This window comes from Acyrthosiphon pisum, chromosome A2 (genome assembly GCF_005508785.2).
Source record: "Acyrthosiphon pisum isolate AL4f chromosome A2, pea_aphid_22Mar2018_4r6ur, whole genome shotgun sequence".
NCBI lineage: Eukaryota > Metazoa > Arthropoda > Insecta > Hemiptera > Aphididae > Acyrthosiphon > Acyrthosiphon pisum.
Window position 1 is genome coordinate 101,056,333 of NC_042495.1, and position 14,443 is coordinate 101,070,775.

At 27.7% G+C, this 14,443-nt stretch overlaps 2 protein-coding genes across 17 annotated transcripts in view; one reads left to right on the forward strand and one right to left on the reverse strand.

The window, feature by feature from the left end:
- Positions 1 to 14,443, forward strand: part of LOC100168229 — a 396,335-nt gene that overhangs the window by 331,733 nt on the left and 50,159 nt on the right. The window lies entirely within an intron of this gene.
- LOC100163433 (peripheral plasma membrane protein CASK) overlaps positions 1 to 14,443 on the reverse strand; it is a 95,241-nt gene that overhangs the window by 63,342 nt on the left and 17,456 nt on the right. For 12 of the 13 annotated variants that reach the window (XM_008182587.3, XM_008182595.3, XM_001951073.5 and 9 more), the window contains 5 exons: positions 10,088 to 10,263; positions 9,892 to 10,014; positions 9,614 to 9,815; positions 9,405 to 9,523; positions 9,005 to 9,187 (listed from right to left, as the gene is read on the reverse strand). In XM_008182587.3, the coding sequence (XP_008180809.1) occupies positions 9,005 to 9,187; positions 9,405 to 9,523; positions 9,614 to 9,815; positions 9,892 to 10,014; positions 10,088 to 10,263 (803 nt within the window). Of the gene's footprint in view, positions 1 to 9,004; positions 9,188 to 9,404; positions 9,524 to 9,613; positions 9,816 to 9,891; positions 10,015 to 10,087; positions 10,264 to 14,127; positions 14,197 to 14,443 lie in introns of all 13 variants that reach the window. The other variant, XM_008182589.3, reaches the window with a different exon arrangement.

A 14,443-nucleotide genomic window follows, 5' to 3' on the forward strand; every position in this document is an offset into this window, starting at 1 on the left:
TTTTAATATTTTATATTAACAATATAATATTATAATATACAATTAATAATCAATTTTGTTGAAAACGATGATTTATATTAGTCATCAATTATTATTAATGTTTGTGTTAATAGTGTATTACGCATTGTTGCTACAGAGTAAATTCCAAAAATTATAATCATACTAACATTTGTTTTCCCCTAAAAAAACTAACAAAATGAGAGAAAAATGATTCATGCATTTTAGATGTAAGAGATAGTCCTGGTAGATTTCCCATGATAATTGACGTCAGGTCCCAAGCGGTAGCTTGTAATGTGTCACTGACGGTTAGAACTATATAGCCCCCCCCCCCCAGTGATGGTACACACGTAATCGCAGTTTTCATTAAAACGCACAAGCGGAGGAGCAGGGGCAGTCAGCAGATATGACCGACAAACCTCATGAATGCCTGATTAGCTTCATCGTATGTTACATGTTTGCTTTATTAATTAGTTTTCAAAAGGGTCTACCGATATGGTGACCTAGAAATGAATTTCGACATGACGATGGTCTCTTACTTGTTCATTGCTAGTAAATTTATCATATTAATTAGGACGGACCATTAGTACAAGGATTCGCCATTACCTACGGAAAACTTTAAATGAAAGACAACGAAGAAACTTCCAATAAACACCTTTAACATTTAAAGTTTGAACCAGAATTAAGCCACAATAATAACATAAAAATTACATTTCCAAGAAAATGTTCTATGAGAAAATGTGTTGTATTGCACTTTGGCTAATATGATTATGTATAGCCATGGTTTTATTATTATCCATATAATGTTAATATTAGCCAGTGAATCACAAATTATGTTAACATTTAAAATTTGTTACGTTTCTGTCACCCCTTATCTCTACACTATAGTGACATCACTGATACCAGCATCAAATTACATAATATACGTATATTATACCTAGAACAGTTAGTAAATAATAAGTCTTATCTTACAGATGATTGTTGTAGCTTAGATACGTCATTACGTCATGGGTTAAATGGGTAAAATATAAATTTAATCTTAACTAAATAATATTGTTAACATGATTTTAAATATTATAGGTATACTATATAGCTTTGGTGAATAATTGGGTATAAGTGAAGCTCGGTTTTTCGAAAGTAACCTTGTGTTGGGATTACATCTAAATAGTTGGAATAGCCTAAGTGTAAGTGCTAGCTAGTTATAATAGTCTTTAAATATGCAAATCGGTTGTACCTACGTCTTGTAATTTTTTTATAAAATGTAATAGAATATAAAGTTGAAAGCTTAGCGTGTCGATATCAGTGCTCTCTCGGTACCTATACTATATTCGCACGGACGTGAGTGAGTAATCCACATGTGACGGATTGGACACGGCGCTCCGGTATTGCTTGTCCATAATAAGTATTAAATATTATTCTCTTTGTAGTGTACTCAATATTAATTAATACCCTTCACTCGGATTGTTACATTTATTAACCACTATTGTCTATTAATTATTATGTATTATTTTAGTCACACTTCCGACCTTTCGAAGGTCTGCAATGATGCGAGTAATTTGGGCCAACTACTCGTTAAGACTTCTTCTCGATAAATGCATAATAAAAATAAAAAAATTATTTCAGTGGTCACAATGGTTTTTATCCCATTTTTCAGAAGGGCAGAAACCATTAGCTAAGATTTAAAAAAAATGCATGGCGGCTATAATATTAACATTTGGCTATAAGTATAATGAACCTAAGAAAAACTTAAAAACGTACCTCCTCATTTGGTCTTAAAAGTCCGAAAAACTACATCGAACTGGCAATATCCTGACGAAGGTGGAATCGTGGGACCAGAACTTCTGTTTCCTAATCGTCAGGTGAACGAATAATAAATACGAAATATCGAACTAGACAGCTGTGAACATAGTATAGAGGGAAAAAGGGGCAAAGCGCTCTCCGACAAAATGGAATAATCGCATTGAAAAATTATACAATAATGAATCCACGATATTTTCCGCCTGTAAGTCTTACATGAAACGGTTGTCATGGTCGTTTCCTCCGTATCTGTCTAGACCGTTCGATACTCAATTGAATCGTTTTCGTCTTTTTTTTCGTTTTTCACATCCACGTGAATGTGAGTATGTGACAATGTACGTAACGTGTTGTGCTGTATGATGAAATTCCAGCAACGAATTTCGATCAATTACCAAGCGTTTTTGCGTCGCCGTTCACAAGTACGCATTATATACCTATTTAATAGTGTCGTGTAGTGGCGAAACTAGTCTTAATTACATCCGACCCGACGACACGTGCCACCCATTTCCCGAGGATTACGCCCCTGCAAGGATACACTATAGGAAGTATAAGAATATTATTCACAGGTGTCTTGTAGGAATAGACAGTTTCATACGCCTCTACAAGACCGTTATTTAGGAATTAGTTGTGTGTACACATTATAATATACATATATAATATATATATGTGTAGGAACAATAGATACATAATATATAATATGTTCGGAAAATCCAGAGAGAACTTTGGTAAAATAATCACGTAACGAGTTCGTTGTAATACGATGTTTTGTGCAGTAACGCTATATTATAGCAAGTATATATAAAATATTATCGTGGATTATCGGTCGGTTGTTAATAAGCCAGAAGCTAGGCAGCGACACATATTATGCTGTAATACTGTAATGCGCCAGTCAGACGGTACACACAGGGTATCATTTGGTTCCCGGCGTAGCACATCGGATTGTGGTCGGGACTTCAATAAACATCAAAGGATGTAAGGGTTATTGTGCAAGTGTGTCCGTTACAAAAGCATGCACCCCAAACATCCCACAACACACTACGTCCAAAAAAAATACTTGTACTTCCTAAACTATATAATATAATATACTTATTCTGGTACCTATTTGTACCACTATATAGACATACACATACTACCCCTGACAATAGCTATACCTTATAGCAGGGGTGACCAACCGGTCGATCGCAAGATGAATTCGAGTCGATCACGACACCCTTTCGAATTTTCTTGAATTTTTGAATTTTTTTCAGAAAACAAATAGAATATATTTTTTTCTGTAAATTTGTGTATCTTTGTATATCCCACCAATATAAAAATTAGATTTAGAAAAAGGCAATAAATAACTATGAAAAACGAGATTATACACTGATATCGATTAAATATCGTATAGCCACATGTAAACATATTGTGTAGATATATCACGTAATCTGATGGATAGCCCATATTACCTCCTATTTAATATATTAAAATACGCGCGTGTAGTGTGAAACTGTGAATTTATATTGGAAATAAAAAGTAATAAAAGAAGTGTAACACGCATGACACATGAACATAATATAATACATTTTTTTGTTTATTGAAAACCTTTTTTTTTTGGTCGATCGCGACAACCTAGAAAAACTCGGAGGTCGATCGCAAGTCTATTAAAGTTGGCCACCCCTGTCTTATAGAGTAAAGACTATATTGTATCGTATATAAATAAATATAGCATATATTGTTAATTATTATAAGCTAATTACAAAACACGATATACAGTAAAGTTCAGGATCGTAGGTAACACGAAGTCCAATTAAAATTTCCCGAAATAGTATAATAGGTTTAGGAATTAGTCAATTAGAACATTAATATATTATAAACTCAAATAAGTAATAACATGTTATCCACTGATGTCTGATTGTATGGTTCGAAATATTATAATTTTTGTGCTCTCGAGTTTCTATTACACAATAAGGGAAAAGTAGGTAAGGTAATAATATTCAGTCTAAAGTATAAACGGGACCCTGAAATTGTTCCAAATAGATTAAGTTATTTTTTTCAATGGCTCAAACGGTCCGGCGAGGCAGAAAGAAGGATTGCAAGTGGACAGATATGTGACCTGATGACCTTGCTCAAATCGATAGTATAATACTAGACCTAATACTTTAAAAATTACTAATAATTTATAATAATAGGTGTCCGATGAGATAATAAAAAAATAGTTATATTTTATATACTTTAATATTTAAAACACCGTACAATAGTACAGTTTTTGTTTATCCAATCAAAACGAAAACCATAATATTCTTATAGGTATAAATGTATAATGCGACTGTGACTAAACTTACATTGCATGTATCATGTTATATTATACATATATAATGGTCTATGACATACTACACGGGTGTACAACGAACCTTATATAATATATTATATGTACCTATATATTTTGATCAGGAATGATCATAAACAATTTGAAATAACTTAATAAAACTAATACAAGGTTAAAAAATACTTCAATTGTGTAAATTATTTTCTTGAATTAATAAAACTAGTGTAGATATAGTTAAAGCTCATAATAACTGTTGCGTCTCCGAAATTTAGATTTATAAAATATGGATAAATATTACTATCATCCAATTGCATATAGGTTACATCATACAAGTATAGCTGTGCAATGCGCATGCTATCATTAATAAATGGTTATAGGCTATAGCCTTATAGGTACGTGCAAATTGAGGGCGGGGGCTTAGCCTACTCCTGCTTAAACCAGTCATAATTCCTCATTCTACACCAATAATAACTATAGTCCGCGCAACGAAAACTGGCCGGTGACCCCCGCGACCCCGCCCGAAAATGGCCGCTAGAGACCTAGAGTCACGCCGATCATCGGCCAGTTTTCGTTGCACGCACTATTATAGGGCTGTGAATTTGTAGAAAAATACATTTTTATCTTCCTACACAACAGAAAAAATGTCTTTAACACTGCAGTTTAAATTTAATGAATTATTTAATCGTATAATTGTTTGCATTTTTCATTTATCAGGTCTACATAGACCTTTTATGGTCATTTTTTCGTCAGTTAAAAAACGTTTAACACATTTTATGGTTTATTTTTATTAATTTTATATTCATCTTATAAATATAGTACCTACATGGCCTTTACACACGTCCTAAATTATTAATTAATAATAACTTGATTAAAAATATATATTACACTAGATACCTAGATTTTTAGATTTTTAGATTTTGAGCTGGGCAATGAATTTATTGATTTTAAAATGTTTTTTTTTTGTGTCCGTGTACACGATAATCAGTTGAATTAACGCTTCGATTTTGAACTTCATTATCTTGTTCGATGGGAAAGTAAATCTAGATGGTACATTATGGGGAAGTGATAATTTAGAATTCTCAGTAGTTTTCAAAAGCAACAGGAAAAAAAATATTAAGGAAAAACAGGCATTTTTACGCAAAATCGATTTTGGTTTTTGGTGTAATTCTAAAGCAAATAGAAACATGCGATTTATTACTGAATGTTTATATTAGCATTTTCTATACACCATATATTTTCAAAATATTTGGACCTGTTTTGATCAATTTACGGACGTTTTCAGTCTCTAATTTTTCAGTTTGTTTTTATATAAATTACAATAAAACTGTATTAGTTGGGTCAAAAAGCGTGAACATTTAATATAGGTAAGGCTCCTGATATATTGTTACAAATTTACAATAGCAGTTGAAAGATATTTTTAAAAAATATGCCTATTTTTTTTTTATAAACATTTAAAGTTCAAACTTTGACAAAATTTAAAATTTATAAGCTTGTTCGACTTTTATAGCTAAGGATTGAACATTTAAAACAATTTTGAACATGAAACCAAAAAATCTAAAAAATATTCATACACACAGTTTTTTTATAGTTATTTCAAGTTAAAATTCGGACGAAATTACAATAGATTCAATAACCAAGAATAACAATATTAGTTATTTTTTTTTTAATTTTATAATATTAATTCAAATTACCGGCTACCGTATTAATAATAATTAATAACAATATAAATATCATATAAAATATCCTAGACTGACAAACCGTCTCCGCTCAGAGTCGTTGCGTTTATACCCGGTCGTTTTATAATAAGTGTATTCAATGATATTATATCATTGAATTCAAATTTAATACAATCCATTACAGTGACCCACTCACGACTCACCCACTAGTAATATCTACTGTACAGCGCAGCGACATCATTTACCTATCCCACTTTTTTAAATTATGATTTTTAATAATTATACCATGGGGTATACTATAGTATTGAGGAGCATAGCCGCATAGGTTTTGCAGCTCCCATTAAATTTAAAACTTAATTTGCATTTTGTGCCCATGAAATATACACAATTTTACATACAATATAGACGCACGATAATAATATTATTATCTACATCGTGAGTAGAGACTACTTTATACCATAATATTATAAGCCATAAAGTGATTAAATGGAGGGAGGATTGATTTATTACCCTCGTATGGGACTTTTATTTCTTATAAGAACGTCGCACCCGCATGTGTTGTCATTTATCGACCATTGTCTCATTGTCTCCGAATTACTAATGCTTAACATTTCAAAATATACGTTAAGCGGTTCAAATGTTTTGTTGTTAACTTAAATATTAAAGTAAAATTACTTTAAGGTAAGAATATTATCAGTGTTCTCTCGTATCTCGTTGGTTTTTTACATAGATAATACATAACTATTTATAATTATGTATTAGGTATCTATGTTTTTTTACGATATTTAAATTTTTAAGCGAATTATGAACATTTTTAAATACCATATACCTACATATTTTAAATAGTACAAACTCATAACTTACATACAAATTTAAGTACCTATCTTAAAAAATTCAACAAGAGAAATTACATAATGTACTTATACAAATTTGATAATAACTAATAAGTCAATACTCAATACACGTATTTACATAATTACATATATTTTGTCGTACCATGCTTTGTCACACAGTCTTGTTTTTAAAATGCTCATAACTTGTTTCATAATTTAAAATACAAACGATATAGTTCACGATAAAGATTTTTAAACTTAAGTTGCTAACTAGCTGTTTTGAATATGTAATTGTCATAGTGTAGTAGTGTACATTTGATTAAAGAGTAGGTATAAGTGTATAACACCGTGAAAGTGTTTGACCTTTGACAGTGCTTATCTTAATAGAGTTTGGAAGTCTATAAGATACAATAACATTTTATATATATCATACCTATTCTTCTTTATGTTTAAACACTCCCCCTTTTAATCTGCTTATTTTTAGTCGTCGCTCTAGGTACATATTTATACCGGGTCGAAACTTTAGAATGTTAATCATTTTAGTTCTAGTTTGTAGAACTCCCAAACTTTTAAACTCAAAATATTTCTCATTATATTTATGGATTTAAAAAGTTACTCCATCGTGTGTGTAGGCGATTAAAAAGTTGACAGTTATGCAATTTTTGTTAAAATGAGGTTATCAAATATCTTGATATTCACGAGAGAAATAAAATGAGTCGAAATGGATCTTTGTTCCTTACTAAATATAAAATAATAATGTAATTTAATACTTTATTTCTTATTTAGGTGCTTATGTTACACATTACATGACTCATTAAGCTTGACACTCGTAGACTTTCTATTTAATGAAAACACTTTAGTATAGACTAACAGATAGATTTTTCTGACCATGTAATTTTACATTATTTTCAAATATAAACGAATGTAAAATATAATACAATATTATTATTATTATTTTTATATAATATATTACCTATGTTTATGTTAAATTTCAAATTTCAAATTAATCACAAATAGTATAAATAATTTTAAAAAATGCAGATTATTATATTATATTATTATTTACTGCATTTAGGAAAAAAAAATTGAAAATAAATCCATCTCTATGAAAAACTTCTATGTCAGATAGGTTATAATTTATAAATTATAATATACAGTATACACCCATCATTGTGGACCTATTATCTTTAGTACACAAAGTTATACAACTTAAAAACTATTCATTCAATTTTGATTTTGATTTTAATATGTCAAAGTTTTCAGAAAAATTATACACCAAATAATTTACAGTATAAAATGGGGGTTCTTATTTAAAAATCAGAACTTTGTATAGGTATCAAAAGAGCACTCGTTAAGTAATACAAAAAATCTCAAGAATTTGAAAATATTATGGTATTTGAATTGAGTAAGTTCATTATTAAAAGAAAAAATGAGGGTGAACAGGCTTGGTGCATAAAATTTTATTATATATAATATTTTAAGTTGATTACTGAATGTTATAAGTACTTGACAATATGAACTAAATCAATTAGTGAACTTAAAACAATAGTTACTACAGAATCTAACTAAATTTACTTATCAAGTTCTAGTTTAATTATGATCCCTGAATACATACGCTCACCTATTACTATATTAAGTTTAAGATATTTGACAGATAAAACTTGTACATATATTTTTTGTAAGCTACATGATATGTAATCCAGCCTTTTTTGTAATCTTAACCTTTTTAAATCTGCTTACCACCTACACAGTTTGTAAATTTGCATGTACCACTTGACTAAATAAAGTTATTTTTGTTTATCAAAAATGAATGTTATTTTAAATGCATGTAATTTTATTTTATTAGAAATTAATTACAAAATTATGATATTGCATAAAATGCATAAAAAGAAGATTAAATATGTACAATTATTATTTATATTATTATTGATATCAAATGAACCAAATAACATTTTATGTGAATAATGATCAATTCCATTTTTTTTATAAAGGGAGATGTTTTCAACGTACCACTTATAAGATTTCCACGTACCGCAGGTTGAGAAACACTTATGTAATCTATTCTAATAGCAATTGAATATAATTCTTATGTCATAATATTTTAAAATACTTTGTTTTATAATTTACTACATTAGATGCATTTTATTCAAAAATTACGAAGAGTAAAAATTGAAAAATATTTGTAAATTTTACTTCTTTTATTTAACATTTAGTATTTTGATACTAATGTATTCCTCAATAGAGTATAACATAATCATCAGTTATAATTTTCAATAGTAAAATGCCAATTATTTAATTATAAATTTAAATTAGCAATATATTAATATGCTTTAGATTTTAAGTGTAGTAACAACTAAGTCTAGCCTATTTATTATTAAAGCTCACAATAACCTTACCTTTAAAAATGGCCTAGTTAATAAATCTCTAAGCTGGACCCCATCATAAGCTGTCTGAGAGTGATTCGGTAAGGTAGTTAGTATATCCAAGACATCATGAACTAAACTAATTAAGTCTTCAGAAATAGGTGAAGGTGGTTTCTTTTCAGAATCGGTTCGGCTAGAATTTATGAAATGGTATAGCTAAAATACAAAAAATAAGAATACAATTTTATATTTGATTATTCTTTATTATTAATAATTCATTAGAATTATAACTAACTACAACTTTAATATTTTAAATTTTAAAATTATTATGAATTTAAAATTTTAGTATAAGTTGTGATTTGTTTAAATTAATTTATGTTTAGTAAATATTATAAAAAAACACATACTTTGAATTAGTTATAAAAATACAAACCTCCAATAGTTTACACAGTTGTTCATCATCTAATAATGGTAAAACAGTTTGTGGAGTGTCAGGGAGTGCTTCCTGTATGCATTGAATGTCATCCAATGAGCTCAGAATAATGCCAACAGCTTAACATCAAGTATAAAATAAATTGTAGACAATATGGGTTTTACTAGCTACACAAAAATATAAAGGTTTGTCTGATAAAACATATTTACCCGAATTACTAATGTCATCATCACCAAAATCAGAAAACTGTTCAATGGCATTTGAGTTTGAATCTAAAGAAGACTGATAAGTCCAGCGTGGTGATGACACTGCTGCCATTACTGCTCCACGTAAACGTCTACGACTATTATATATTTTTAGTTGTTCCACTGTATCTACCAAATGCACTTTGGATGCATTCTTATCTCTTTCCTAACATACAATTAATAGGTTATTATAATATTTAAAATGTTAAACTAAAAATTGAATTAATGTATGTAACACTTACCCTTAGCCATCTGTGATTTAAAACTTCTTGAATGGTCAAACGTTTTTTAGGATCTAAACATAGCATCTTACAAATAAGATCTTTCGCTCCTTCACTTATATGTTCCCATTGTGGTCTATTAAACTTTAAAAATAGTTGAAAATTTCAATCAATTATACTCTACTCAACACTTATCAATAATAAATAAAATACATACGTTCAACCTAGCATCACAAATATTATGGTAAAGACGATCACCAGTACCTAGAAATGGTGTTAGGCCAGATAATAGTATATGTAATATAACTCCAGCCGACCATACATCTCCCGGTTTACCATACTGTTGTCGTTCCACAACTTCTGGAGCCATAAAATGAGGAGTTCCTATACGTCCTTTATAACATAATAATAATTTTTTTAGTATAATTGTTAACACTTAGAATTTAAAACTAAATAGTAAATTAATATTTATTAAACTAAGATCAAATATCATTAAAGAGCCTTGATAGTAGATTTGTTTTTATTTTATGTTTCATTTATGTATTATACCGTGAATCACATTCTACGTTATCACGATAGCAACTTTCTGTTTGAATTTGAGGTATATTGTAAAATTAATTAGAGGTTTTTATTATCAATTTTAAATTTTATAGGATACATTATTATTAGAAAATCATTAGATAAATATATATATACCATACAAGGATGTCAGCGCACCATTTGTTTTCTCTCTCCACCTCACGCCCATCATGCAGAACCTACTCTATGTTGTTAATTTTAGTATTACAATGAATTCACCTATCATGAAACTTTAAGTTAAAAACATAACCTGAATCTCAACGTTAGCTATTTTATTTTTATGTAAATTATGAGCGTGTAAAATATTACAATTTAAAAATGCTTATAAATTGCATACAAATTAAAATAATGTAAAAAAATTCACCGTAGCAACACAGGTAATGTTCCTAACATAAAGTTTGATAATAGATGAATTAACTCTAATATTAAAATGGGCACAACACGATTGGTTCTGCTAAACGTAAATTTGTTATGTGGCACATTGATCAGAGAGAGAAAACAAATGAAGCGCTGGTTTCCTTTTCAACTTAACTATACAGTGTTGTTACAATTGAATGTTGTAGAACAATTATATCTACTAACAAGACCTTTAAAATTGATTCATTGTAAAGTTTTAATAATTATTTAACTCACATAAAATATAAATATATTATACCTACAACACTTTTAAAACTAAATTTTAAATTCTAAGCATTTTTAAACATATGTAAGATTGACCAAAAATATGAATTTAGAGCTAATGCAGATAATTTTTTTTTTTTTTATTAATAGTAAATGCAAAACGGTTTTCAATAATTGATCCACTTTCATTTACAACAAATTGATTTATAATAAATTATAATTTAGAAGACATTATAACAAGATACTTTAAATTTCCAACAATTCATTTTAGTAAGGTTAGACACTATTTTACACTAATTGTTTATACAAAATACATAATAATATGGATTCAAAATCTTGTAATTTTAATGATAGGTTTATTATATTACTTTTTAAATTATGTACTATCAGTTTAGATAATTTTTGGTTGCTCATTTTTAGGTTTAAAAATAAGATCATGTATTTTGAATTTTCCGGTGAATATAGCTTAATAGCTTTAAGATTTATTTTTATATAAGATAATTTGTAAAATGTATGTTGTATCCGTCTTACAAGTGCATAACATAGCAAATTGTACGCTCAGCAGAACACATTTAACTCCGTTAGTTTAAAAATTAGAGTGAATTAATTGACTCTTATAAAATTCAAAGGTAAGATTATTATCTAGGGAATCTCATGAGTTTTAATATTATATTTTAATTTTAAAGTGAGTTATGAGTATTTTAAAATTGTAAATTGTTTGTACATCTAAAAATAGTAATACTCATAACTCCCTTTAAAATTAAAATACAATAAAAATCCCATGAGATTACCTAGATAATAATCTTCCCCTTACATTTTACAAGAGGTGACACTAATTTTTAAACTAATGGAGCTTAATGTGTTCTGCGAAGTGTACAATTTGGTATGTTACATACTTGTACGACGGAGACAACAAATGTAGGTGTAATATACTCTTAAGAGCAATGTAAACGGATATAGCATACACAGCGGTCAACAGTAATTAGTTGCTTCTCATATTAACAATATGATAGCATATCTATATATTATAAAACCAATAGTTACGGAAATAATGGAAGATAAGATTTGAAATTAATATAATATTAAATACACATGATAGGTATCAAAAAATATTCAAATATATATTTTTTTTTTCTTTAGTCATTAAGTTTTATTTAATAGTATTTATTGTTTTTATATTTATGTATTATGCGTCAGATATAATTTAGTTATAAAATCATCACAGACATCCTTGATATCCCTAGTCAAAAATACAAATAAGAGGATTGAAAGAACAAACCATATAATTTTTAATCAAAATCTGCCAGTATCGCTGGTTCCCAAGGCTGATTTTAATTTAAAATAACAAATACCTATTACCTAGCAAATATTATTTTGTGACCAGAATTTCTAAAGTATGGTAATTGTTAGTTGTAGTTTGGCCCTGTTGTAATTAATTTATATACTATCCAAGATATTAGATATTGAGTCTTTGGAATACAATTCTAAATCTGATACTAAATATATTCAATAGATAACACTAACTAATTAACTACAATATAATTTGAAGCTAATTAATGGTATTATAAATTTTCTAAATACATTTATTTCAGGGAACAAACTATAATCAATAATTATGTATGTATCCATAATTGAATAATATGTAGCATTAAGTGTATACTCATTTAGTACCTAACATTTATGGGGTAGAACTATTCAAAACTGTAAAACTTGGTAATAACACTATTTAGGAGATGGAGTAATCAGTGTGACAAATAAAAATATTATAACAGAAAAAACAAAAAATATATTAGCATAAGAAGTAACATAATTTTTAGAGTTAAACTTTTTCCTATCACTTTATATCAGATAATAATACAAGTTGACTCAATTTGTTTAAAATAAAAATAATTTAGTACACAATGTGTATTAAATATTAATATAATATTGTCAGCTAAGCTATGTACATATAATATAAATATTAGATTTATTCTATAATATTACTAAGCGTCAAGTTTAATAATTATAAGAATATATCATCAAAACATTTTTATAAATCAACAATTGTTATACCAACTAAAATGCTATATCAACTCATAACAACACTTTTTTCTTATTGTTAGAATTAAAATATATTATATTTAATAAAGGTTCTACATTGACATAGAAGTTCACACAGAGGCAGCATGGTGAGCTCTTGCTGCCCCTTAACAGTTCAATTAGATTTGTAAGGGGCCAAACGGTTCATCTGTCCAAGCTGGGCCACAGTATAATACTCAATAAAAAATAATTTAGTTATCCAAAAAGTGTATTGAATTACAAGGTTAATCTTTTCTGTGTTAAAGATAGACCTATTTAAACACTGACCACAGTATATTAGTAAGTAATGTTTGTTGCCCCTAACTTGAAACTCAGATCACACCTATGTATTTTAATCTATCTACCACATTCTTCAACTATACATCCTATTAAATAAATATTATTAAGTATTATTTTTTAATACTTAAAAAAAGTATAAAAAGACTAGGCAAAATATTTTTGATTAAATTGTACCTTTGCACATATTTAATGGTTAACAAGTGATTTAGAATAGTAATAGAAAAAAAAATAATATTGTAATAAAAATAAAAATAAAAATGAGTTCGATTTTGTCTTTGGTTGAATCAATTATGATCAAACGCATTAACACAATATATTTTTATAATTTCTAAAACTATATACATTTAGCACCAAAATATATTTTCAAACCATGCTCTATGTTAATGTTATTATAATTATTTATCATTTCAATTTTTATAAAAAAAACTAACATTTTATAATTATTTGTCAAGCATTAATTTGTAATAAAGAATAATATTATATTTATCTAATAAAAATGTCACATGATTTTAAAGCTGTACAATAATTAATAATAATAAACAAAACAATCACTTAGAAAAATAAATAAAACTAATTTTCAAAGTTCAAACATCATAACATTAAAATAACTAATTGTTAAATTTCTTGAGTGCCTATAAATTCCAAAAATTAGTTAAACAACCAGCTAATTAATTTTTGAAAATCAATTCATATTAATACCATTTTGATACTCGGCAACTTCCAATTTTTCCAAATCCGGTAAATTATCATAGAGCATAAGGATGTGTGCTAAAAACATGAAGGTGCAAAATTGTACATAGTAAAAAGAAATTACAGAAATAAATCTCATATATTTTTATAAAATAAATTAAATATAAATATACTAAATAATATAAAATATTATTCGCAAAGCCATGCAAACAAAAATTAAATGTACAAAAATATTAACTGAATAACTGTTATCAATGATAACTAAAGAAACTATCTTATTTTTTTCAAAGTATATATTTGAACTTCACAAGTAAACGGCATTTAA